This window comes from Scomber scombrus, chromosome 2 (genome assembly GCF_963691925.1).
Source record: "Scomber scombrus chromosome 2, fScoSco1.1, whole genome shotgun sequence".
Classification (NCBI taxonomy): domain Eukaryota; kingdom Metazoa; phylum Chordata; class Actinopteri; order Scombriformes; family Scombridae; genus Scomber; species Scomber scombrus.
In genome coordinates this window covers 8,691,237-8,715,975 of record NC_084971.1, presented here as the reverse complement: position 1 = coordinate 8,715,975, position 24,739 = coordinate 8,691,237, and the positions used below count along the sequence as shown (strand labels likewise).

Here is a 24,739-nt window from a genome sequence, read left to right as displayed (position 1 = left end):
ATTAACAACTTTGTAGCAAACTGTTGGTCAGAGACTTTGCTCCAAAATAAGTCATTTATTTTACAAGAAAGTTTAGAGCATTTCATGTGACACATAAAATAATAAAGTCAGTTCCAAACTACAAGCTGCTTTAAATTCAAACCATAGCATACTGATACAGAACCAGTACAATAAAAACACAATTCAAAAACAAGACATAATGATAAACCGTTTTTTTTTTACATTCATGTCAAAATGGACACAAGAAAGTGGCAGTTAAAATAAAATAGGGACTTCAATAAATCATCTGTCACCTACATTTGTTTCACCAGATATCAAAGAACTAGCACGTAAGGTGACGGAGTGACACAACAAAAACAGCAAAATTCCAGTTTCGAGGACAACACCAGCTATTTTTCCTTCCTTTTTAGAAGTGGTATTCCAGGATCGTCTTCAAGGGTGAACAACCAGAGCTTGGAGAAGAGTCAAAAGATGGTCTAGTGAGGCGAGACAGGCTGTACGTGGTACGATGACTAATAATTAGTGTTACTGTATCCAGAGTATGAGCCCTGGTTCTGTCCTCCGATGCCCGGGTATGATGTGCCGTACCCCTGGTTCCCCCAGGACGACTGGTTTCCCCAACCTGTGGAGGAACATGAAAGGAGGTGTGATATCCTTTATTATATGCATATAATTTCCCAAAAACATTATTGAAACAAGACATACATGTGTGATCAATATCAGAGAGAAGGTGGCAGTTAAATAGACTTGCTGCTCACCATAATTATTATAAACTTGGCCCCCCGTCACTGAGCTGGGGTAAGCTGTGCTGTACATAGAGTAGTCTCCTCCCTGACTGTCATTCTGACTTTGGGTCAGCATCTTCTTTTTCTCATCTCCATAGCCGTAACTGTAGGGACTCTCCTGATCGGCAGGAGGAGGCATCGACTGGTAGCTTCCTCCCTTTGTAGTGCTGGAGTCAGGGAGGGAGACAGGTGGGGAGGAGAAGGCGGTGCTGCTCTCGGGGTAAAAGGTGCCATAGCCAATGTTGCTGCCTGAGCTTTTATCTATGGTTTCCCCTGTGTTGGTACCGTACAGTTTATCTGAAACAGTTGAAAAAAGAGCCCAGTGTCACTGCTGTATGAAATCATTTGTTTATCTGTATCAAACATTGTCTCACAGCAAAACAACTAAAACGAACAAAAGAGATCAAATGACATGTTTAATTAAGAGAACAATAAGAGAAACCAGACAGCAGTAAAACTTAAGATAATCAACATATGCACAGATAAAATGTTGACTCATGATAGAGTGACTACAGATGAGTCAAGTTGTTATATTTTATAGTGTACAACACTACAATAATCTAAAGTGAGGCTGCACAGAGACGAGCAAGGGGTACTTACGATATCCTTCGCCAGTGCTGCTTTCATAACTGTAGTTTGCTTTTAAAAATAAAAGGAAAGAAATGATTAGTTGATTTCTTCATAAGTTGTGAAACATACTTAAATGACCTTGTACGCTCTTTGTTAGAGTGGACCAATGCACAGGGTGTAAAATTCCTTACTCTTATTATAGCTGGGTCCTGGGGGAAACGGTTTGCCTCGGCCCCGGCCTCGACCCCTGCCGGGACCCCAACCACGCGATCCAGAGTCTGAAGGAATCCCACGGATAGTACCGAACCCTGGGATGTGCTGTTGAAGTGGAAATGGTAGAAAATGTAATGTCAAGATGAAATCCTTTAAGTTAAGAATGTATGCTTTTCATTATCATTATACACATGCAGTTTTTAATGTGTCAGAGAACGAGTCGCACCTTTTTTGTTGTGCTTTACATAACACACATATGACTGAGTGAGCATGTATTGTTTAGGGTTGTGACAGCTCTGACATGCAAAGCCTGATTTATTCTTCTGTGTCGGAACTAGGGTGACCACCCGTCCCGCGTAGCGCGTGCACGCACAGCGTTTGAAGCCCAATTCATGCGTCCCGCAAATTGAGACCGTATCACGCATAATCATTAATCAATGCTTTCTAAAAATAAAAAAAAAGTTAGTCGCTCTATATCCTCGAGCCCCAGGCAGCCAAACGAACGTTGACAGTTCAGCACGCTACTGTTGTCACAGTTGAACTGCTGACTAGATTCTAGTTCTAGGTTGTTGTCAACTTTTTCGTTGTCATGACAGCGCACGCACCTGTATATTGGAAAGGAACTTTTAGACGCGCGCTTTCCTAATTCGAAAAATGGAGTCTGAGGTACCGCCATCAACTAAAAAGAGAAGGTGTGGGTACAATAAAGAATGGCAAAATGAATATTTGTGGCTGAAAGGTGTTGAGGGGGATACCGAGAGGGCTTTCTGTGACCTTTGCAAGACGTCCTTCTCAATCGGACATGGAGGGGAAAATGATGTGAAACGACACAGACAGACGGAGACTCACAAAAAACGGGTCCAGCAGAAAGAGACATCCAAATATGGATGCTTTCCTCCGACCTAAAACCGATTACAGTGGACAACAATATTTTTGTATACTTATATATATTATATTGTATACTTGTTCTTCTTTTATATATATATATATAGTATATTTAGACATGATATGGTGATATAATTCCTGTTAATCCTATAATTTCATATTAGAATATATTTAAAGAGAATAAGTTGCAATGGAAAATAAATAAAATTACATAGCTAAAGTAAATCATAAGTGGAAGTGCATCTGTCAATTCATTGAATGTTCAAAATATTAGGAATCTTTATTTAGAAGAAAATACACATTGGTTGGCCTATTCATGAGCATACATCAGCAATTACACATGTTTAGGGGAATAGGGCATTATTAATATACCGTGTAAGGTTGTATGTGCTAGAAATGGGTACACCACTATCAGTGAGTCTGCTTGTGGGGTGGGGCCACCGCCGCGACAGGCAGTGTCCCACATTGTCCCTCAGAAACATACCCCTTGTCCCTCCTTGGGCTTATTAGCAGGTGGTCACCCTAGTCGGAACAACGGCGTAGCTACGCCGGTGCCCCGACGCCGTCGTGCATCTTTCGAAGTTCTGCGTCGACGGAACGCCTTGCTCTGCAATTCACCGCCATGCCGCTAGGGGGTGTGACTGTGTGACTGTGTGTGTGTGTGGTATCCGTATCCTTGTTTATCTTCCGGTCACAGTAGACAATGGCGACCGAGGTAGAGCGGGTGTGTTTGGAGTTGGAGCTCATCGATATTGAAGAAGAAATGATTTTATTGTTAATGTTGAGGCGCAGGCGACAGAAAAAACGTTTGCGGAGGTGGTCTGTAGAAAAAAAATGGAAAAAGCAACTGCCGGAGGAACTGACGTTTTGAACGGACCAATCATAGCCCTTGCGGTCCGCGTTGCCGTGACGCGTAGTTAGGATTTTTTGGAGGTGCAAGTCAGGTTACGGCGTAGGTGTCCGCGTCGACACAGAGGGCTACACGTAGCTACGCCGTCGACATGACTCAGAAGTATAAATCAAGCTTAACAGAGGAACTGTATGTTTGATTGAACGTAAATTAGTTTTACCATTACAACAACTTTCATGTTAATCTCAGCTCTTCTACCATTTGGTCAAAAAAGTTATTTGATCCTTTACTGGGGCTGTTACTACGACTCATGAACGACTGAGCTGTCAGTTAGGAGTGTGAGCAACTGAAGACTGAACTGCAAAGTGTCTTCAAAATCAGGTCGACTGAAGTCGTACAATATTGAGGACAATTAACTAGACAGATTACCATGTCAGTGTAGGTGACCTTCTTCTTTGAAGTATTTCTGTTGGTGATTGAAACACCACTTTCATCTGGGAACAGCTTCTCCAGAGCAGCGAGTGCAGCATAGGCCTTTGCCTCCTTCTTGTTAGAGCCCCTCCCTTTGAACTTCTGCCCATCAACCTCCACCTGAAAGACAGGGAGGAAAATACATCAATGTACAGGGTTCATCTGCTTATTTTTGGTGTTAATGGAAATGGAAACTTGGAAATGTGAGAAAAACAAAAACAACAAGGGTTTCTTTCTTCATGAAGACAAAACAAACACACTTGCTGGTGTGATACTGCTGACTTACCTCCATGACAAAACACTTTTCATGCGAGCCACCTGTCTCTGCAGACAGCTCATACTTCAGGCTGCGCCGTTTTTCATTCAGCTCCATCACAGGATTCTTCCCGTTTTTGGTTAAGATAGGACCCTGCCCAATCTGGTCATAGCAAGTGGAGAAACAGTAGCTGTTAAATCAAACTCTACATATAAGAATCACATGTTCATTTGTTTTGTGATTAACTGAATTTATTAAGGCTTCTGAGTACATTGTTCAGCTCAGATACATACATCTTCTGATGTACTCGAGGCTGGGGTAGAAGCTTTTCCTGATTCCTTGATTTCCTCAATGTCGATACTGGACTCTGGCTTGGATTCTGACCCTGTTGGAAGACCAAGATCCTGCAGGACCTGTGAAAGACAAAAGTCAAAACATAAATGATGGGATGGGAACTTAAAAAAAAAAAACACTCGTTCATTCTCATACCCAAGTAGGCTTGGTTTATCGTCACAAAAATTACAATGTAACGTAAAAGTAACTGCCTTGAATACAGGGTTTGCTTTCAAATTGAAAAAAAAACAAGTGTCTTGCCTTGGTGGCTACATTAAGCTTGGCAGCTCGTTTGGAGGGCCCCGTGGCCTCGTAGGTCTTTCCATTTAAATCCACAGCCATTGTGAAGACCGGCTCGTGGACTGGACCAGTCTGAGATGTGAGCCGGTACTCTAAGCCAGGTCTATACTGGTTCAGACGCATCACAGCATTCATGCTGAAATCATCAGTCACTATGGGAAAAGGAACAGAGAAGCAAATACACACAAAGAGAAATATCAATGAATAAATCATTTTTATTCATTTGGAAATGTGTCCTATAATAAAAAAGTGAAGTTTGACTGTATTGTTTCCTTTCTTTACTTGTATTCTTACAAAGTATTAAAAGTGTTTTAATACATGCATGCATCTTAAACACAACATTCACAAAATATGTAATTTGTTCAGAGTCAAAATATTCATGATTAAGTCACAGAATAAGTGTTCTTTTATCTTAATGCACCTAATAAACTGGCACCTCAGAATATGTGGATGCATGCTGCATCATTAGAGTATTTTTAAAGACTGTCACACTTATCATTCAAATGGATTGAAAACAGAATGAGCTATGGTTCAAATGACACAGGTTTTAACAGTTAAAAGGCTCAGACCAGACCAAGGCCTCTGATATTCATTACTAACATGATTTCCGCTGAAAGCGCTTCTGGAACTTGAGAAACTTCCTCTGTTTGCTGTTGAGTTGGGGCTCCTCCTCTCCTTTCTCCACCTCTGCGTAAGGTCTCTTAGCCGGCAGGCTGAAGTGTCCAGCAGGTGCTATCTGGGCTACATCGAACAAGAGAAAAAAGCTTGAGAACAGATTCTCTCATGAAAATGTTACATGATGTCTGAACTACACAGAAAAAAGGGACAGAAGTCATCAGGTACCTAAGACACCTTTTCCGCTGATTCCCAGTGATTTACGTGGCTTTACAGGCTTTAAATCTCTCCCCAACACTTTATGCATCTGTGCGAATGCACACAACCTCAAGGCAAGCTACAGAAAACATAAAAGTTAGTCACTATTTCCTGGGTTTTATAATGTGTGTGTGTGCTTGCATGTATTAACAACGTCATATTACCTGAGCACTCTGCGTGATGTCTTCACGCTGCTGCACTGTTAGGTTTGCAGTGGCATCGACTGCTTCCTTCTCACATGGATCTTTAATACCAGGACCATCTTAGCACAGATAAAGTCAAACATTAATGTTAATGCCAGTGTATGAACACTCAAGCTGTTTAACAAAACATTCAAAGCTCACCTTCCAACAGGATTCCAGAGGCAACACACTCCAAAACCCTGCGGAAAGACTCTCCTGCTCCCATTGGCCTCTCAGATGTACCAATGGCCTTCTCTACCAGCAGCTCAAGAGGCTGTGTGCAGACAAGAGTACACAACCAGAGTATAGACACTAATTAAAGAGAAAAAAAAACACTTAGTTTTGACCACTGAGCTAGAAAGGATCAGTCAAAGTTCAGGCTGGTTTATGCACAATTACATTTTAGTACAAAAACAGTTTTCTCACCCAGCCTGAGAGTGGCGTCCAGGTAGGAACGCGGTTACACAAGTCCCTCATGATCCGGATCACGACAACGGCAGAATTCAGGTTGTTGACTTTGGCCTGGAGACACAAACAAAAGCTGGTTCAGTTAGAGGAGCTGCAACCTCCGACATCACCTCCACCCTGTGCTCTCTGCGTTTCCACAAAAAGGCTCCGAAAAAGATAGCTCAGAAAGGTCAGAACGACTGAGCCATTACCTAATCAATAACTACTGACGCTTATATACGCACCAATACACACACACCGTCTGCCACACACGCACACACTTACACACACTCACAGTACGCTGCTTTCGTGAAAAATGTTTTGATCAAAGCGAAACACTTTCCATGATAGCAGTGGTTTAGAAACTGAGACAGCTCAGTCTGACAGAGGACATTTTGATAAATGAAATCATGTCATCAAGAGAACTGATGAGACTTTTATATGCTGGTGGATACCAATGACCGATCTACTTCTGTCATCAGTATGTATCAGCAGGTCACTTTTCATGAGTCAGAAAGTAAAACTTAACTCATATCTGACATTTTTAGACTTGAGATGAGCTTCCATCAACAACTGAGAGCACAGTTAAAAGTTTTTCTCTCTAAATGGAGAGAAAATGAAAAAAAAAAATGTATTCAAAGAAACAGTTGAACCTTATTGTACAAATAAGGACGTGAATGCAAACCTGGAACCACTTGGCGTGGCGGAGAGACGCCAAGGCAGTTAGACATTTCTGCCTGTCCAGAACGTCCGGCGGATCGATGACTGTTCGCGTTTCTATTGACGAGGTGGGGTAAGAAGAAAGGGTACAGTTTGACCAAGGGGGTGGGCTCTGTCTTGCAGCTTAGGGAGTAGCAGCTCCCCGCAAACCAGCAGCAGCAGGGACAAGGGGGTCCCAAAATACCTCATAAATAAATATTTGGTTTGGTAATGGTCACATATTGTGACTACTAGCTAACTTTCCTGAGTGAAAAACTCTGTTAACCACTCAGTCGTATTAACAAACATTACATAGCATGTTGTTAACTGGTGTGGCTGGTGTTTACTACAATGAACACCCCCTTCCCTCAGCTGCTCGGCTTGGGTTTGCTGCTTCCCCCCCTCCTGAGACAGTGTGTCCAGTTGGTCAAAGGTCCAGCGTTCCTAAGAAACTTGACAAACTAGAAGGCAATCAGTTGTAAATCACAAGCATTTAGAGAACCTTCACGTCTGCGCCACTCTGCAGCAAAACTGATGGAGACCCAAATTTAGATCAGGCCTCGTGAAATATTGTTAAAACAGAGAGCCATACCAGCTTTATGCAAGTTTTAGCTCATTTTCTACACTACAGATACAATTTATCAGACATATCCCTGATAAGTTATAAGTCTCTGCAGTTGATTTTCATATCGTACCAAAATGAACAACTGCATGAGGGACAAGATAGAATAAAACTGAAAATCTGATGCTCAGCAGTAGGTATGACTGGAAGAGGGCTGCGTGATGATGGCTAATATTATAATAATCCTATTACACTATATAATGAAAATGAATCAGCCCTATTCATCCATCTTTGTAAAAATGGTTAAGTTGCACATTTCACACCAACAAAAAGCTGACCCTCACTTAGTCAAAGTTGCTTCAAAGTAAGTCTGCAAATAAAATCTGTTTTCTTAAAGCCTTATGCACCACTAAATACAACTTTATTTAATAATACTGCTGCGTGTAATAAAAGATGATGAATCTAAAATGTAGAAGACGCAGTTAAATGACAGCTGCAGTCTACTTAACAACAACTGATTGGTCAGGCAATGTACCTGTGAAGAGGGAGCGCTTGATTTGATGCACCAGGGCTACACAAAGTTTCAAGACAGTATCTGATCAAGTCTGAATCATTGTGTCTGAATCATTTGATAATTCTGTGATTTTAACTGTGCAGCCCAGTGTGCAGTGTAGTAAATGGTCTAATACTGTACTGAGAGCTGTATGGTTCTGTATGTGGGGCTTGAGAAAACTCCCCCTGCTGACCCTCCAGTGAGGCAACTTTAGACTCATGCTCAGAAGCATACACAGAAGCACTACCACCAGTCCAATAACCAACACGTTCACATACAAACAACCATTTCTAATTTGATTTCATCTGTCTGGAGAAATGTTATTTCTCCCAAGAGAAGCAAAAGAAATCTACTCATTGCGATCAGTTTTGCTGCAGCTGGCGCCAAATGTACATCTTCAGCATCAAGTACATGCAATGCGCGCTTTAACTTGTTATTCTTGAAAAGCTTTCATTTTAAAACATGAAAACAATTCAGCAAGAATAAACAAAGTTGTTTTTATGATTGTTATTAACAACAGGTGCAGAATGTATCAGCGGCTACAGAGAATGTAGAGCTGGCAAACACCAGTTTGTCACAAAACGACGACAGGACTCTTGAGCGAGTGAAGAGCCAACATTCCTTGGTTGTTCACTGGCATCGGTCTGACACAGTCACTGTACGAGCTCCACTGTCTCTAATGAGATGAAGATGGACAACTTGTGTGGCGATTCAATTGTCAGTGCCCAGTTACAGTTCGGTGGAGCGGTACAGGGTATGCACACTGAGAACACACCGATCAGGCCTTTGGTAGCACATCTCTGAGGTTGGATCAACATACGTACCTTCTTCTTCTTCTGCAGCTTTGCTCTCTTGCTCTGTCCTGACAAGAGGTGATGTAAGGTGGATCGTGAGAGTCAGGATCAATTCCTTGGTGCTTTTCACAATAATGGCTGCATCCCCCGGACATTGGTTTACTGTGTATTGCCCAGCTGAGATACCCTAACACAGAGAAGGACACAAAGTTAAGAGAGCAGAGGTGACTCTTGATATCGAAAAATACAATTTTAAAAATCTGAAAAATATGTTGTTTTTTTACAACTGAGAATGAAGTAAAATAACTTTAGATACTCAGCTCTACCTCTAGCTGGGCGATTAACTTTTCAGCCACTTGATTAAGCAGGGTGATAGTAGGCTTATTGGAGCAAAGCAGCACCAGTTCCAGGTCCTTGTCTCCCTTCAGCAGCAGTCCTTTGGCGACCAGGCCCACCCTCATAACCCCACGCAGGACACGCTCTTGTGAATCACCACTGGCATGGTGAGCGGAGGAGGAAAACAAACAGAATGATTTAATTATTTATAAGATTTTAAAAGCCATTTGATGTCCTTTAAATCACTGGGCTAATTGCCCATTTGGACACCTCACTTACCTCGCAGCTTCTGTACTTTCACTTTCACTGTCATCTTTCGGAATATCCATCTGGTCAGACACAGTCTTTAGAGCACACTCAACATGGGAGACGATCGTCTGCACTGCCTCCAGTTCCTCTGGGGAGGGATACACTTCTGAATGTTTGGCCATCACGTGGCGGTCATACGGCCCCGTGTGCACCTTGAAGGCTGCAGGTTCCTTAAATTGAAAAAAATCAGAAAAAGTATTGTTTATGTCAGAGAAAACAACAGCATAGTGTTGCTGGGTTCAAATGTATCTTTTGTCCGTACTGTGATCATTTAACCAATTCATTCTGAAATCATTTTAGAATAAAACATTTTTTAAGTATTCATTAAATCATTTCATATATACTGAATTACTAATTTGATGTATTCCAGTGACTCATAACATGTAAAGTAAACATAGAACTTGGAAGTAACATAGAACATGAGCAGTAACACGTAGGAAGTGTGTGCTTAAAAAACAACAACAGAAAAGAAAAAAGAAAAACATCCAGATCCACCGGATGACCGTTTCGTGCATGAGGAAAATAAATTATTTCAAACAGCAAAAGGAAATAAAATGGTGATGGAAAGATCTAGATGTTCATTCTAAATGGGGATGCTTGAGGAAGTGGTTTAAATGACTCAAACTATTTTGACAAGCAGGTGAAAGAGGAACCTCATGATGCCGGTTATCTTCAATCTCCTCAATCGCAGCAATATAGTCGTGATACTGTCTCAGCTCCTCCTCGTAGCAGAGACAGTCATACCAGTAACGCAGCTCCTCGTACCTGCAAGGAGAAAATGACAAAATGAGGACAGCTTTCTGAAAGAGATCCATTGTTCAAATCAAACTAGTAGCTACTAAAAAGCACATATGACAAAACAAGTGTGACATGTCGTTTGGTGAATGCCGAGGTACATAACAATTCTTCGTGGACACTTTGAAAAGTTACAAAGATCCAAAAAAGCTTGATCTATTGTGCTTTAGCACGTAATCCTAAAATCAAAGCTATAAAGTAACTCATATGGAATCATGTAGTCAAGAAAGTGTTAAACAAATCAATATATCTTTCATATTTTAGATTTCTCACAGTAACCACTGTTTGCTTTGACAACAGCTTTGCACATTCCTGGCTTTCTTTCCACCAGCTTCATGAGGTCGTCACCTGGAGTTCCCTCATATGCTGAGTACTTGTTGGCTGCTTGTCCTTGACTCTGCGGTCCAACTCATCCCAATCCATCTCAATTATGTTTAGGTCGGGCCAGCTCATCTTATGCAGCACGCCATCACTCTGCCTCTCAAATAGCCTTTAAGTAGCCCGGGGATGTGTTATGTGTCATTGTCCTACTGCAAAACAATGGATGGTCCCACTATGTGCAAAACCAGATGGGATGGCATGTCGCTGCAGAATGTTGTGGTATTGATGCTGGTTAAGACTGCCTTGAATCCTGTGTCCACAGCAAAGCACCCACCACGCCATCACACCTCCTCAATCATGCTTCAAAAACCAAAAATCTCAAATGTGGACTCATAAGACCAAAGTACAGATTTCCACTGGTCTAATGTCCATTCCTTGTGTTTCTTGGCACCAAACAATTCTCTTCAGCTGCCGTTTCTTTGCAGCAATTCATCCATGAAGGCCTGATTCATGCAGGCTCTGCCAAACAGTTGATGTTGAGATGTGTCTGCTGACTGAACTCTGGGAAGCACTGATGTGGGCTCTAATCTGCCGTTGTTGGATGATCGCTAAGGCTGGTTCCTCCGATGAACTTCTGCTCTGCAGGTAAGATAACAATTGGACTTCCTGTCCTGGGACGGTCCTCATAACAACAAGTTTAAAGGACCGTTCTGGATTGACTGACCTTTTAAAATAATGATGGACTGTTGTCTCTCTTTACTTGGTTGAGCAGTTCTTGCCATAATAGGGATTACAAAAGTAGACAAATAGGGCTATTTGCTTTATACCAACACCATCTCGTCACAACACAACTGATGATCTCTGTCGCACACTCCTTAATTGAAACTCATTCCAGGTGATGACCTCATGAAGCTTGTTATATATTGCCAATAGCGTGCAAAGCTGTCATCAAAGCAAAAAGTGTCTAATTTGAGGAATCGAAAATATGAAAGATATTTTATTTTTTAACACTTTTTTGTTTACTACATTATTCCACGTTATTTTATAGTTTTAATGTCCAAATCATTGACTGGTACTGTATATTTCTATAATAACAATGTATCAAATTACAATATGTAATGTCAGTGGGGTTGCTTTTAATACATTATTCATTATGTGTTATGTTATACTTTTGATTTCTTCAGTATTTTTCTACATAGTGGAAAACAGTAAAAAACAAAACAAAACAAAACAAGTAGTGAATTAGTAGGTGAGCCCACATGTTTTACTTATAATGTAAAATAGCATATAAATACAACAATCTCGAGTTTATCACAGTATTACTTCATGTTTAATATTTTATTTAGGACTGTTAGTAAACTATACTACACATGCTCCAAGTGTACCTATCAAAATCATGCGGGAGGAGGCGGTGGCCCTGTTGGATCAGGCTGTCCCAGTACAGCAGCTCCTCGTACGCCTGGTGCTCATCCCACATCGGCGATGCTGCGGCTGCCATGCTGACACAACCTCAGGACCGAAGCTACCTCCTCTTTAACCAAGAAAAAAAACTTTAAATAGTGAGAATGAAATGACTGAGATGAAGTTATCTACATACATATTTTTGCTGTCAGCTGACAACAAACAACGTGTGAGTTACATAAGTGTCTTTAATTATGTAAATCACTTTGAATAGCCTTGTGGTTGTTATATTATATACAAATTAAATTGCCTTGCCACACGCTGCGTAACAACTGTCCACTAATAAAGAGTAATTACATTCATTATGTGTAACCAAGATGCTAATATTTGTAGCATTGCTGCACACTCGCTGTTAGCCAGTATGCTAACGTCAGGTTCATTTATATCCTTACTATTAGACTTGAGCAATGTGGCACTACACCTCTGACTTCTGTCTAGTCTTGCTGAGGTGTGTTTGGTGTATTTTGGGCTCACCTCAATCACAGAGGGTAAAAACAGGTGCAGGAGGTCGACCTTATCGCAGTAATGTTGCTATGTTACCTTCCAGTCACTTTCTTTCGTAGCTCGAGCTGAATATGACCCGCGCATGCGCGAAGTTTTGCTGGGATACGGCAGCCCCACTTGGACAAACTACACGATGAACTGTAACCACACCGTGATACAACACTCAATAGTAATTCTAATGGCAATATGTTAGTAGAGTTATACTTATAATTGCTAATGATTATTTCGGAGAGCAGTGCGTGCTTTCCTATCCTATCCTAGCATTTTTCACTTTATATGTTCTATTTCAATGTATTAATTTCTATAGACAGTCAACAAGAATACTAGTAGTCAGCCCAATTATTTACTGCCTTTCCTTTTTCGTTTTATGGATTCCCTGAAGTCCCAAAGGGTGATACTTTTTTGGATCTTCTGCAAACAAGGTAATTTACTATAAATTAATGCGTGGGAAACAATTTGATCTTCATTAATTTTCTAAATTATTTATAACTGCAGGGCTCATAACTAATCAGTAATTATGACTATCAGTTAGCTAATTATTTGTTATTTACAACACCCAAAAGGTTGTTACAAAATCTTCTTTTGGTTGAAGCTAGAAAACAAAAAAGGCAAAATAGAACATTGAATGTTTCAGTAGCTGAACGTAACACATCTGTAATATATCAGTCTGGTATGACCACAACAACAATTATAAAACATTTTTTCAAGCTGTGTTTTTTTGATCTGGCTGAAAAATGCTGAGACTGCATTCACACTGGCTAGGCTTTGTGTTTGACCCTGAACAAACCACCAAGTAGACCAACAAGATGTGTAGAGCCAAGCCAGGCTGATCAGTCCAAAACTTCAATGATTATGAATAATTAATAAAGGTTTTAATGTTTTACACTTTCTGATAAGTCCTCAGGTCTTAAGTTATACTTAACAAGTTATTAATGAAAATGATTAAAGGCTACAGTTCTAAATGTTAATAAATTGTTACTTAATGGAAGCCTTGCAGCCTTTTCTTTCTTCCATTATGTGCAAGAGCAGCAAGAATTTCATTGCATGACATTCCGCAATGAAAATAAAACTTGATTAGCTGAGTTGTTTTTATTATGGTGCAGTAGTTATTAAACTTTAGAAGTTAACCCTCACATACCATTCATGTTCTGATCCTTTACAGTATCCTCTCACACTTAGTCTGTATACAAACGGTCTGAGCCACAAATCTATTTTTCATTCATAAATACTTAATCTATTATTAATAAATACATGAATAAACACATCAGCCATAATTATATATTTAAATTGAATGTGAAGAATGCAGCAACATTTTTAATTGGTGATTTTTGATTTTGGTTTTCTAAATAAATGCAACTCAAATTTAACCTGGAAGATTCTCTATTTACAAAAATATGTATTAGCTGCAAAAATTAAGTTAAAATATTAAGTAAAGTTGAAATTCATTTTTTTTTTGTATATTATTTGCCACTTTAGGAAAAATCATACAACAGAAATATTTCCTCAACTGGGTTTTAGGTGTTTTTAATGTGCTTTGATGTAAAAACTGGTCAGATTTGAAACTGAACAGTATGTAAGGGTTACACATTTTGTGCCAGTTACAAACAAGCACACATGAGCAGTTTCACATAGTGAAACACAATAAAATTGACTATCTGAATATCACTTGATGTGTTTTACTAGTGGCAATTGGTAGATGGGATTTTTGGCCAGACCTGTGAAATAAGAAGGAAAAATTGTTGCAACTGCAGACCATGTGAATGTAGCTGGAACAGATAAAATAAGACGCTGGAAATCGCATCCACACCTCATCTAAAGTTTACTCCCATGAGAGTGAGACTACTAGCCTAGACACTTTCCCTGTGGAAGCAGCTCACTGGCTGGATACTAAATAAAAACTAAATCAAAATGATTTACTCGACAATGTTCTTGATTCAAGAGGTTATCATCTGCATGAACCTGTGAATAATCCTTTAAGATCCATCATCACCGTCATTTATAGAAAGTGAAGTGAAGAATGTCTGCGGGAAATCACGGCTACAGATCACTCATCAGAGTAAATTCGTACCAAGCTACTCATGCAGAACTCAAAGTAGAGATTGTATTACTACTATTTGGAAATTAAAGCTGACTTTTTAAGACAAAATACTACAGTGCGGTTATACATAGCAAAAATTCTAATAATCAAATGAGTGCTGTCAGTATTTTTAGGTGTGTGATTAAGACGTAAGACACTGTTTAACTAGCAGAATAATTATATATAATATGTATATATATGACAGGTAGCCACCTACACCACTGTATGCAGTGTAGTATATCTATAAATATCATCCTTCTCAGCACAAGCCGATTTGTTTGGAGATCATAGGAAAACTATTAGTTATGTATAAATACAAAACATCAGAGTAAAAGTTATATGTCACATTGCATTGCTTTATTTACATTCTTTACATGTCCTCAGTAAATTGAGGGTACAATTCAAGTATTAACTTATAAAATCTTACATTATTTCACATAAAGCACTGTATAAACACAGCATATTTAAGCATAATTAAACATGTATAAACTCCACAGTAATTGAACATTGGCCTTCCTTAATGAAATACATTCAGCTGAGTACTTTACATTACAAATACACTCTAAATACTGATAGGGTTTACTCTGGAGCTCCCTCTGATGGTTTTACTGATATAGCTCAGTTCTTCCACATTCATCGAATTTAAGAGCAAGTCAAACGTTTTTCTTAACACTGAGAAATAAAACCAAATAATCCTCTGTCCCTCTAAATGTAACACTCTTTGAGTTTCTCAGGGAAGAATATGTTTAGTGCTGCGTTCACATTGCCTACATCATCTCTGCCCTTTACCATTAAAAGGTTTACATGGATGACCGTAGTCCACATGAGATACATGCAGAAAGGAATGCTCACTTATTATAACTAAACAGTAGAAAATGTATGATACTTTGTGCAAAATCACAGCATTAGCTAGCTTCCATTTCTAAGCTCAGAAAATGAACTCATAGGTAAACGTTGATGGAGTATGAAATAGATATTTTGATAGTATCCATTAAACATTTCTAAAGATGGACCAGCCCAGAAATGTCAAACTGCAAAATCTGATCAACCCTGCCATTACAGCCACAGAGTTTGTTCCCTCCACCTGCTTCTTTGTGGATCTCTCCTGGCACTCTGAGTCCTACATATGTTCAGTGACTTGGTGATGCAGTACAGCCTCAGCGTACTACATCAGTCTTCCTTTCAGCTCAGACTTGGCTGACGTCCTTTTTCTCTGAGCTGGGAAAGGACGTGGGCTCCCACCGGCTTAATATATTACCCCTAAGGCCCGCCTGGCACTTAGCGATGAGGTAGATTTTTCGGAGTACGGTGCGACGCAGCAGAATGTAGACCCAGGGGTCGAGGATCTGGTTCCAAGTGGCCAGTCTCACACCCATCACCATCAGCATTTTATAGTTGGACAGGTTTTCTCCAATGGATCCTGTGTAGGAGCGGATCACGGACATCAGGCCAAAGACCTGCAGGCATGAAACATGTGCTTGCAATTATTATATGATAAAAGAGCGATTCAGTTTAGACTTCAGACATGACGTTATGGGATCACTGATCTCTGCCAGTCTCCCAAAATACTGCATTTACATAGCAAAACTAATATTACTCAAATATAATCGTCCACCAATTATATCATCAACATAACAGTTTTTTAAAGAGATCCTATTCATTTCATATAATACAACAAATGAATACTCTGGATAAGCAAATTTTTTGTGTCAGGGATACAACAACATTGTTTTATATGATTGCATTAAAATAATTGTTTCAACCGTATTAGCAAATACTGACTCTCAATTTGCTACCAAGTAATATCAGGGCCAGAATCATCACCAGCATAAATATATAAACTAATGTACTATGATGAAGAGGAGGGCAATGTGTCCCGATCTCTGAGGTGAATGAGTGCCAATGATTAAACATTTCTATTTATTGTTGTATTTTAATTGATTGATCACAACCATGTTAAAACACAAAACTTTTTTTAAAGGTAAATAAAAAATGTTTATTAGGTGAGTTCTCTGAACTAATGAGGCGGCCGTGCATGCAAAAAACAACTGCACAGAGGCAAACAGTGCATGCACCAAGGGGAATGTACAAATGCCTAGAAGTGATGAATCAAGCTGATTTGGTGTCGATCCTATCGATGATAGAGTTGCTATTGAGAATAAGACTGTGCGGTAGTATTGATACTTCAGGTATTGACTCGAGGGAGCATACAGCAGAATCTGCCATCAGTAATTGATAGAGCCTGTTTTCAAGTCGACTGAACACTGGATGCTTTATTTGTGTAAAGAATCAGTATTTTTTTTCTATTGGAAATATATATTTTATATATTTTATATATTTTAATATATATTTATTAGTCTTGAATTGTAATTTATTTCTGATTTATTTGAATGCATTTCTTTAATAATTCTTATTTCCACCACAAAGTCAAATAAAAAATGAAAATCCCCGAGATGGAAAATAAAAGGGCTGAATGGCTCCCTGGGCCACATAAATATGCCGATGCCGAGGCTGTTTAACACACTACAATTACCAGTCTTACATTTTTACAGTAGTATGATTAATCTGTTGATGATGATAAAATAATACTCATTTCCCCAAATGTGGGCAATTACCCTGGCTGATTAGCCCACATAGTCAGGTTGAAACAGCTGGAAATGACATGCTGTCACTATACTCTGCACTAATAAGAAAGTGTGAGCTGTCCCCCCCCCTAATAGGTGCAACTAAAGTGACAAGAGGGTCAGAGAGATCAAACCACAGTCTGAGCACACACAGCCCTGAAGGAAGCTCTAACCAGGCAACGTAAGTGAAAACACTTATGTTTGTAAATTATATTGAGCCAACACCTTTTACTAAAGCTAGTATTGGTCTATACCAACATACAGCAGCTGGCCTACACTGATAATACATCTTTTATTGCATTTTAAGTGCTCTAAGAGCGCCAGTGTTTAGGTGATGGCCTCCATCTCTTTATGATGTTATTGTATACTTCTGTCTTATTTTACATCCTGATACTCACCAGCAGAGGGCTCCAGCAGATACATGAGGTGACCATGATCCCCACCAGCTGCACCACCATCTCTATGTCGTGGGACCTGGCTGAATGATGAGAGCCGGGCTTCCTCCTGAGCCGAGCAAGCACCAGCGTCAGTCCGCTGATGGTGTTACACACCAGCGCCACAGCCAGGGAGGTCAGACCAAGTCCAGAGAAGAGCACCACAAATGCTACATCCACTGCCTCAGTGTCACTGAGCACTTTAATGAAACACCAGGTCCCTGGGTCCTGGTAGGCGTAAGAGCCCAGCTGAAAACATGGCAGCATGGCCACGCACAGAGCTGCCAGCCAAATGACAGAGAGGCATATTTTAGTGCGGGTTGTGGTGACCAGAGATGAGTGCAGCAGCGGCTTAGTGACACCCAGGCAGCGCTCAGCAGCCATGGCGCAGCCCATGAAGAGTGGGCACAGGCCAAAGAACACCATGCTGCCACCCAGGAACTGGCACATCCCATCAGACGTGTTAAAGTCCTCCGGGCGTACACCTCCAAAGAGGTAGAGTCTCAGAACCAGGGCACCTGGGATCAAGTGTCCAATGAAGTCCGTGATCACCAGTGAAGTAGCAAAGAGAAGGAACGTGGCTTTGGAGCGCCGGCGCTGGAGGGAGTAGGCGTTAGCCAGGATGAAGAGGGCCACAATGTTGGAGATGATGCCCAAAGTCATGGATAGTACAACCACAATGATGCCGCTGGTGGTGGGTTGCACCAAGGTGTAGTTCCCCTGCTGCGACAGCCCTTCAACAAACACCCTGGCCTCCACCATCTCTCCGCTGCCATTAGAGAAAGGAGGGAGGAACGGGGAGGCTGAGGAGTTGTAGTGACTCAAAGCTAACATCACTGAGCTCTGAGGGTCAGGACGTCCATAAGATACCTAAGGGAGGCTGCAAGAGACAGAAGAGGCAGATGAAATGTGCAGCCTATAGTCAGCTCTGGATCAACATAAGTAAAATACTGGAATCATTAAAAAATAGTAAAAGTTGAGAATTATAATTAACGCAGATTCTTGCATACACAGCATGAGGGGTCACTAAATTTGACACTTGACACTTTTGTAGCAACGTGTTAGACAGCACTCTCCACCTCCAACACCAAATGTTTATCTCGAGAGTATCGTCTAGAGACCAGGAGACTCTATGACGTGGTGTACTCTAAAGGCTCTGAACACCTTCATTTAGTAGTTTATCTAGGTATTTTCCTTTCACTTGTTGTCACACACCAATATATTTAACTTGTACCTTTTCAGATTAAACTAACTTCTAAAAGATATAAAGCACAACCTACAAATTTTTCATCAATGACTAAAAGTCTGACAACACGTTTGTTCCACAATTCATCTAATAAAACCACAAAATCACATAGAGCATGAAGACACTCATTGTTTCAGGATGCACAGAGGACTCAGGTCCCTCAGTTTTAGCTGGAGGTCAAACACAGATCATGAATAGAACAGACCTCCTAATTAGTAATTTAAAACACACTGCTATGTAGTATAGCTTTCATTTTTTTTTTAAAAGTACTTTTACAAATCACCATTTGCTCTTTAAATTGACATGTAAAGGAAACTGCTTGGTGAGACTGCTGCAATTTTTGAGAATACAAACAGCTTCTGGACAGTTTTAGATTTGATTACCATGCAGTCCAATGTAATGTTAATCAATAAGATACTTTCTCACTGAACAGTTTGTCCATTGTTGAAGAATTGCAGTTAGATGGTGGTTTTGCACAGCACAGATGTTTGCAGAGCAGTGTGCAGTTTTGCTGTGCATGAAACTTATAAAAATAGTTCAATTGGGATCACAATATAAATCTGTAGGTTTTATTTATATCGCATTTAATAAATCACTGTCCGATTTTTGTTAACAAAATATAAACCACTTTTTAAATGTAAGCGATCTCTTAATTGTCTTTAAAAGTCCACTTTCTCCTTCTCTTGTATAATTAGGCTACATAAATGTTATGACTCACCACCATATAGTTTAGATATCCTTCTCAGTCCAGCTCAACAACTAAAAGATAGTTTTCCTTGTCAAATAGAGATACTCCAATGCGTCGACGAAACTATTTCAGCAAAATCCACAAACAGATGTAAAAATGTCTTTTTTTCTTATGACCAGGAATCATGTTTCCCTTTGATAAACTCCACTGCTCCGGTAAAAAAAAAAACAATTAAAAAAATAACGCATCGATGCCGTTAATAAAGGTTAGTTTTCCAATTCTGAATCGGTGTGTCTGTTGCATGGTGGCTTAAGATAGTAAAGGCTCCCCACTGTCAGTGATATCCCGACTCACGATTTTTATAGCGCGTCTTTGAGCCTGTGTGGGCGTCTCTGTGGTTGTGCGCCCCCTGACTCAAGTTCACATCCCTCCTCCGTCTGCTGCTGCTGCTGCTTCTGCACTGTGCCTCTGTTTACATTCACTGTACGCTCACACAGCACTCTTCAATGCGTTACTCACTTCATGTGTGTCACCTACACTTCTTGAAAAGTCTCAAATGATCCTTGTTTATCTTTAAGCAGCACATACTGTACCCCAAAGTTGCTTACATTTGCAGCAGATATTACAGATACGACTGTCAGCTTTTTAACGTCACTATTGTTTAATATTGGATGCATGAAACAGTTAACTGACTCAGTGTTTTTGTGCTCTGTAACCAGTTCGTGGTGAAGACATTGTTCAGCGTTTTCTTTTCAGGGTTTTTGTTTATGCAAACAGACTCAGTTTCATAGGCTACTTTTTTTTCCTTTGCTGTTTAATGCGAAAATCTGGGTTTGAAATAACCTCTGAGATATCCGTTATCCACAAAGATCCTGCACATGTGGTGAAGATGCTGTTCATCAGTTTGCTATTAGAGGGGTTTTTTTGTTTCAGTTTTTCTGAAGAAATGTTCCCAGTGCAAATGAGGGAAGTCAGATTATAGAGTTTGAAAAAAAAAAAAGTTAGCTTAGATCATAGAAAAAGTTATTTGTTTTGCAGTTGCACTTTAATATTATGGAGACTCACAGCAAAAGTTTGGAAAAATCGTGTCCACCCTGGAAGAAATCCAGATGTTCCTCAAGGACTCTGCAGCTGCATTATGAAAAACATGTCAAATTTTCTTCTCTTTGATTGACATTCAGAGAGGGAAAACCATGAGAAGGCATAATGCATCTCTGATTTTAGTTTTTTTTTCTGCGTACTGGGGACAGGTGGTCATGTTTGTTTTAATTTTACCTGGCAACCCAGCTGGACGCATACTTGCATAAATTGTGGTTTGGAAAATGGGGCCTGTTGGTTCACAGGAAAGAGAGCAGAGGTGGGCACTGACACATAAGCCTAAATAAGTTTGAAAAACTCGAAAAAGAGGCAGAACAGAGGAGATTGGATCGACAACAGTGTAATAAGTTGAAGCTGTCGTCGAAAGATACAAATGTTAATCTGAGAAAATCTTTTTATGTGGTGTAAGTGCTTCTGTTGAAAGAGAGGTTTAAGGTGTGATAAATACAAACATATGTAACAGAAGGAGAAATGCTGAATTAAAACAGTTTAACGTATTTGGTTTGGATCATCTCATCTTTGACGACAGAGACTGGAGGCAGAGAAACTCACACAGACAGCGTGGTGCTGATGCTAACGTCAGCATGTTAACATGTTCACAGTCACAATGCCAACTTGCCGATGTTCAGCAGGTACAATAAGGTTTACCATGTTCACCATTTCAACGTTTGCTAATTAGGGCAAAATGTAAATGTTGTGCCCATCTGACCTGTTGCACTGTGAGCTCAACAGACAAACAGACAATTCTTAATGTGTGTTGTAATGGCAATAAAGTTAACTCAACTCGACTGAAGACAAAGTACAGATGAGGCTATTGGTAATGTTATTAGTTTTGCAATTAGGTCATAAAAAAGTATTGAACAAAGAAATGTTTGACCTAATGATGGCTCTAGATGAAAAGTTCAGGGATCACATTATTAAATTCATCCTGTGGGGACTGTGAATGTTTGTACTAAATTCTAACTATTGGCAATCCAATAATTGTTGAGATATTTCATTGAAAAATTGTGAACCTCCTGGTAGCACTTTAAAGGAAAAGTGAAGGGATACCAAAGTTAGTCCACTGTGTACCACAAATGTCTGAACAAAATTTCATGGAAATCCTTCCAACAGTTTTATTCAAAACCCAAACTGTTGTGACTCTTTGGTTGACCAGGGGTTTAAACCATGAACCACAACATCCCCATTGTGAGTTTGGTTTGGGACCTTGAGCATGTTGTTACCCATCTCTCTCACTTATTCCTCATTACCTGTCCATTCTAAAGAAGGCAAAAAATACTAATCTGGTGACAGAGAAAATGTCGACGGATCATCAAAGTCATTAGGATCCATCAGCAGATGAATACTGTACAATCTGTACTACATTTCATTGCAATCCATCCAATAGTTAGTCTGGACTGAATTAGTGGACCAACAAATGATTGATTATTTGCCATCCATCCAGCAACACTTCTAGCATGCTTGCATTTTTCTACCATAACCATATAACAGTGAAACACATAGTAACCGTCAAAAACACAAGCAGCAGATTGTAAATTTATTCACATTCAGTTCTCAGCAGACCGTTGTTGATTTTAAAGGCCACAGAAGGAATCCAGCATTAGACAGAAAGGCCAGGGCATGTGGGCAAGTCGATGAGATTGCTTCACATTTTATCAGCTTCATGTATCTTATTTATGCATGTTTCAGTTTTTTGTTGGTCTTGGATCATGGAGCCAACCATGTATGTCTGATTGTCTTCCTCTCCTGGTGCCCATTTTAGACTCTTAAGTGCAACAATCAAGCATTTGGCCGCCATGTGTATTTTTCCTCCAGGTCTGAAAGGAGACCCTGTTGCCCCCATTTTCCTCATCAATTGCTCTTACAAACGGTGCCATTTGGCCTCTGCAGCCCACCGGCTCTTCCAATACTAAGTCTGAGGTTTATGGGTTGTTGAGGCTCCTTCTACACCCTTTCCCCCTCCATTGACCACAAAGTGAAAAAATCCACAGACTGCAGAATGATCTTTGAAGCATTAAGAGATGGTGGAGCTCTTCAAATTTTTTTGTTACATTATCTTGAGTCAGATCTCTATCTTTTATTGAAGTTGGAATGTAATATTGAAGTTTTCTTGTTGCATGTGCACACAAGTATTTCTTCTCGGCTTCGAGACCCAACCCGCTATTGCTGTTCAACAGTTCCTCTCATCAACCATTTTGCCAAATCTTTCCACAGAGCACATGCCTATATGTCAGAAAGATTGACTATTTCTTACAAGTTAAGTCTATTTCAAGCATGAGTTGGATTGCCTGTAAGTGTGCTCTCTAATATTATAAATATGTCTAATAATTAATAGAACGTGGGCTTGTTATATGACTTCAAGGAAATTCAGGCGTTCAGGCAGTGACTTTCACATTTACACTGTGCTAGTTTCAATCAAACAATGTGACATCATGTAAACGCATTCAGTGTGACAAAGGTAACAGTGGGGTCATGTGCTCGTGCATTCTTCACTGACATTTTAAGGAGATGCTGGCTATTATGAGTGGAAAGCCACACGCTATCTGTCTGGATGCCTTACAAACTTCTGGCCAAAAAAACTGAAACAGTGGAATGTTTGCATGAGAATATTCAGCCGAGAGTAGAGGAGGCAAACATGCTGTCGAAGGCAGACACAAGTTCAGCTGCTTTTCTCTGATGAAACACACTCTCAGTGTAGTGAAAATTGTTTGAAAACTGCTGTCTGAATGTCTGGCTGGAACCCAGAGATCATTTCTAATATTTGGTTACTGTTTTGCCTACTGTTTGTCTCAGAAGCTGTATGAGGGAGCTGAGTGAGGGAGCACCCACTCTGCTGAATGAAATAGCAATATCATAATATGGTGAAATTCACAAATATTAACAGATTGAACAGATTGTCATCCATCCAGGGCCAATACAAAACTGTTTCCAGTGGTGATGGAATTAAGAAAGCAATCCCATTAATTATTGGTTTTAGGATACAAGAGATAGATAAAGTAGGATAAGAGAGATTTCAAGTGAAAGCTTAAAGTCAACATTTGGAGAATACAGGGCAAGATTGCTCAATAAAATGCGGTTTGTGAAACTGTTGTTGCGCCAGAGTTACTCAGAAGGGGCAGTGCAGTGCTGACTTAGTAGCAATTCTTATTGTACAACACCCACAACAGTGGAAAAATCACGACTTATCAAAGATAAATGAAGATCGGCTGGTCTGTTTGCAGAGCCTGAAGAGGTTGACGTGTGTCAGTGTTTTCTACGATAACAGAAAGACAACGTTTTAATGTTTTATACATATGATAACATCAAAAGCACACTGTGTTTGTAGATAAAAAGCTGAAAGAAAGGAGCCGACAGATTTTTCTTCAGTATTAACATGTTGCTCTGTGTCAAAACAGCTGAGTATTTACAGCGTGTGTGTGTTTAGACAGAAGGGCTTTACACAGCAACACAGAGACGATGTGACACGACCTGAAAGAAACCACAGGCTTGATTGTGAAGTTGCAAATAGATGTATTGAACTCAAGGTCTGGGTGTCCCTTACATTCATTCTCAGACTCTGTGTTGTGTTAGACTTCGCAACAGTTCCAGCCCAAATATTTTCTCTTGCAGCGCTGTAACAGCTGTTGTTGTTCATCTCTGGGCTTGTTGTGTTGTGCTTCCTCAGAACTACATGCGTCTTTGAGAGACGATTGTTCGTAAATCTTGTGCCTCGGTCAAGTGCGGTTATAAAGTTCACATGGCTCGATATTCGCAAATGTTGGCAGAATCTTTCAAAACAGAACCATGTTTTTGGGTGGGTGTTATCTGTGCTCATCGGTGTTCAAATCAAGTCAAGGGAATATTTACCTCCTTTCTTATGAATCTACAACCGTGTTCCAATTGAATGACCTGTCAGGGAGCTAAAACTAGTGCAAATATGATAAAATCAGTGAATGCATATGATTGGTAGTGTTTGTCTTTCTGAAATACTTCTGCACCTTGATACAAGATGATTATGAATTCCATCCTTTCTTTTACCATGCCAATGGTTTGATGTCCAAGACAGTAAAATAAAACAGCAAAGACAGTGACTT

The 24,739-nt window shown here is 40.0% G+C and overlaps 2 protein-coding genes across 2 annotated transcripts; both read right to left on the bottom strand.

Annotated features, from left to right (window-relative positions):
- Positions 1–36: 36 nt before the first annotated feature.
- Positions 37–12,552, bottom strand: ilf3a (interleukin enhancer binding factor 3a). The gene is made up of 20 exons (XM_062430192.1): positions 12,470–12,552; positions 11,920–12,065; positions 10,072–10,183; positions 9,389–9,588; positions 9,100–9,268; positions 8,804–8,960; positions 6,851–6,942; positions 6,145–6,240; positions 5,881–5,992; positions 5,701–5,798; positions 5,507–5,615; positions 5,264–5,404; positions 4,625–4,815; positions 4,324–4,443; positions 4,061–4,192; positions 3,733–3,894; positions 1,547–1,673; positions 1,386–1,424; positions 759–1,082; positions 37–622 (listed from the first exon to the last, which is right to left on the bottom strand). Exons 2-20 carry the CDS (start codon positions 12,030–12,032, stop codon positions 513–515), a joined length of 2,604 nt encoding a protein of 867 aa, XP_062286176.1. The 5' UTR covers positions 12,033–12,065; positions 12,470–12,552; the 3' UTR covers positions 37–512.
- Positions 12,553–14,923: 2,371 nt separating this feature from the next.
- On the bottom strand, positions 14,924–18,483 carry ptger1a (prostaglandin E receptor 1a (subtype EP1)). Its single transcript, XM_062435727.1, has 2 exons — positions 17,599–18,483; positions 14,924–16,033 (listed from the first exon to the last, which is right to left on the bottom strand). The coding sequence occupies exons 1-2, from the start codon at positions 18,466–18,468 to the stop codon at positions 15,764–15,766; spliced, it is 1,140 nt and encodes a 379-aa protein (XP_062291711.1). The 5' UTR covers positions 18,469–18,483; the 3' UTR covers positions 14,924–15,763.
- Positions 18,484–24,739: the final 6,256 nt, after the last annotated feature.